This window comes from Hipposideros armiger, unplaced genomic scaffold, assembly GCF_001890085.2.
Source record: "Hipposideros armiger isolate ML-2016 unplaced genomic scaffold, ASM189008v1 scaffold_410, whole genome shotgun sequence".
In the NCBI taxonomy this organism is placed as follows: Eukaryota; Metazoa; Chordata; class Mammalia; order Chiroptera; family Hipposideridae; genus Hipposideros; species Hipposideros armiger.
This window is the reverse complement of record NW_017731760.1, coordinates 1099938-1100896: the sequence shown is the minus strand read 5'-3', so window position 1 is coordinate 1100896 and position 959 is coordinate 1099938. Positions and strand designations below refer to the sequence as shown.

Here is a 959-nt window from a genome sequence, read left to right as displayed (position 1 = left end):
AAATGTGGTATATCCACATAGTGGAATATTATTCAGTCTTAAAAAGGAATAAAATTTGGATACATGTTACAACATGGGTGAATTTTTAACATAGTATACTAAGTGAAAGAAGCTAAACACAAAAGGACAACTATTGTATGATTCCTCTTATATGTAGTAGATAGAACACACTAATTCATAGAGATAGAAACTAAAGATTAACAGGACTGGGAAAAGGGCAAGTTTATGATTTAATGAGTACAGAGTTAGTGTTTGGGATGATAAAAAGTGCTGGAAAAAGATACTGGTAATAGTTGAGCAATATTATGAATGTACTTAATGCTACAGAATTGTGCACATAAAAATGACTCTAATGGTGAATTCCATGTTATGCATATTTTACGATAAATTTTTTTTTAAGGAAGAAATCAGTGCTTAATCTAGCTTCAGGTAAAGCCACAGGCATCCATATCTGTCACTGGTGATTACAAAAATAAGTACTCTGCATCTGTGGAGCATTTAAAACAATTCTCTCTCTTTTTATTTTTTTTTCAATTTAAGAATCATGCAGTTTTTAGAATTCTCATGTCTTCCTGATGAAGAAGCATGGGTTAAGAGTTAGTAGGCTATCCAAAATCATGAGTTTTAAAAATATTTGTCACCTGAAGCTGATGTTGAATAATACTGTATGTCAACTATAATTTAATATATATATAGTCCCGGAATGTAGAGTATAGTGTGGGGAATGGAGTTAATGGAATTGCAATAGATACGTATGATATTGGGGGTAGGGAGCAGTGGATTGGGGAAGAGGGTTGTCACTTTGTAAGGGTGAAAAGTATAACTATTGCATTGTTTTGTACACCTGAAACTAATTTTTAAAAAAAAGATTTGTCATAAATACTTTACCTTAAAAATATCATAACCTTTGATTTCCATATTGGGTTCAGCTATTTGAGAAACATTAAAGAGAATGTTCA

At 31.4% G+C, this 959-nt stretch overlaps 1 protein-coding gene across 1 annotated transcript in view; it reads right to left on the bottom strand.

Moving 5' to 3' along the window:
• PIK3CB (phosphatidylinositol-4,5-bisphosphate 3-kinase catalytic subunit beta) overlaps positions 1 to 933 on the bottom strand; it is a 103466-nt gene extending 102533 nt beyond the window's left edge. The window contains exon 1 of the mRNA XM_019663910.1: positions 889 to 933. Within this exon, the coding sequence (XP_019519455.1) occupies positions 889 to 918 (30 nt within the window). The 5' untranslated portion in view covers positions 919 to 933. The remainder of the gene's footprint in view (positions 1 to 888) is intronic.
• Between the last annotated feature and the right edge of the window lie 26 nt (positions 934 to 959).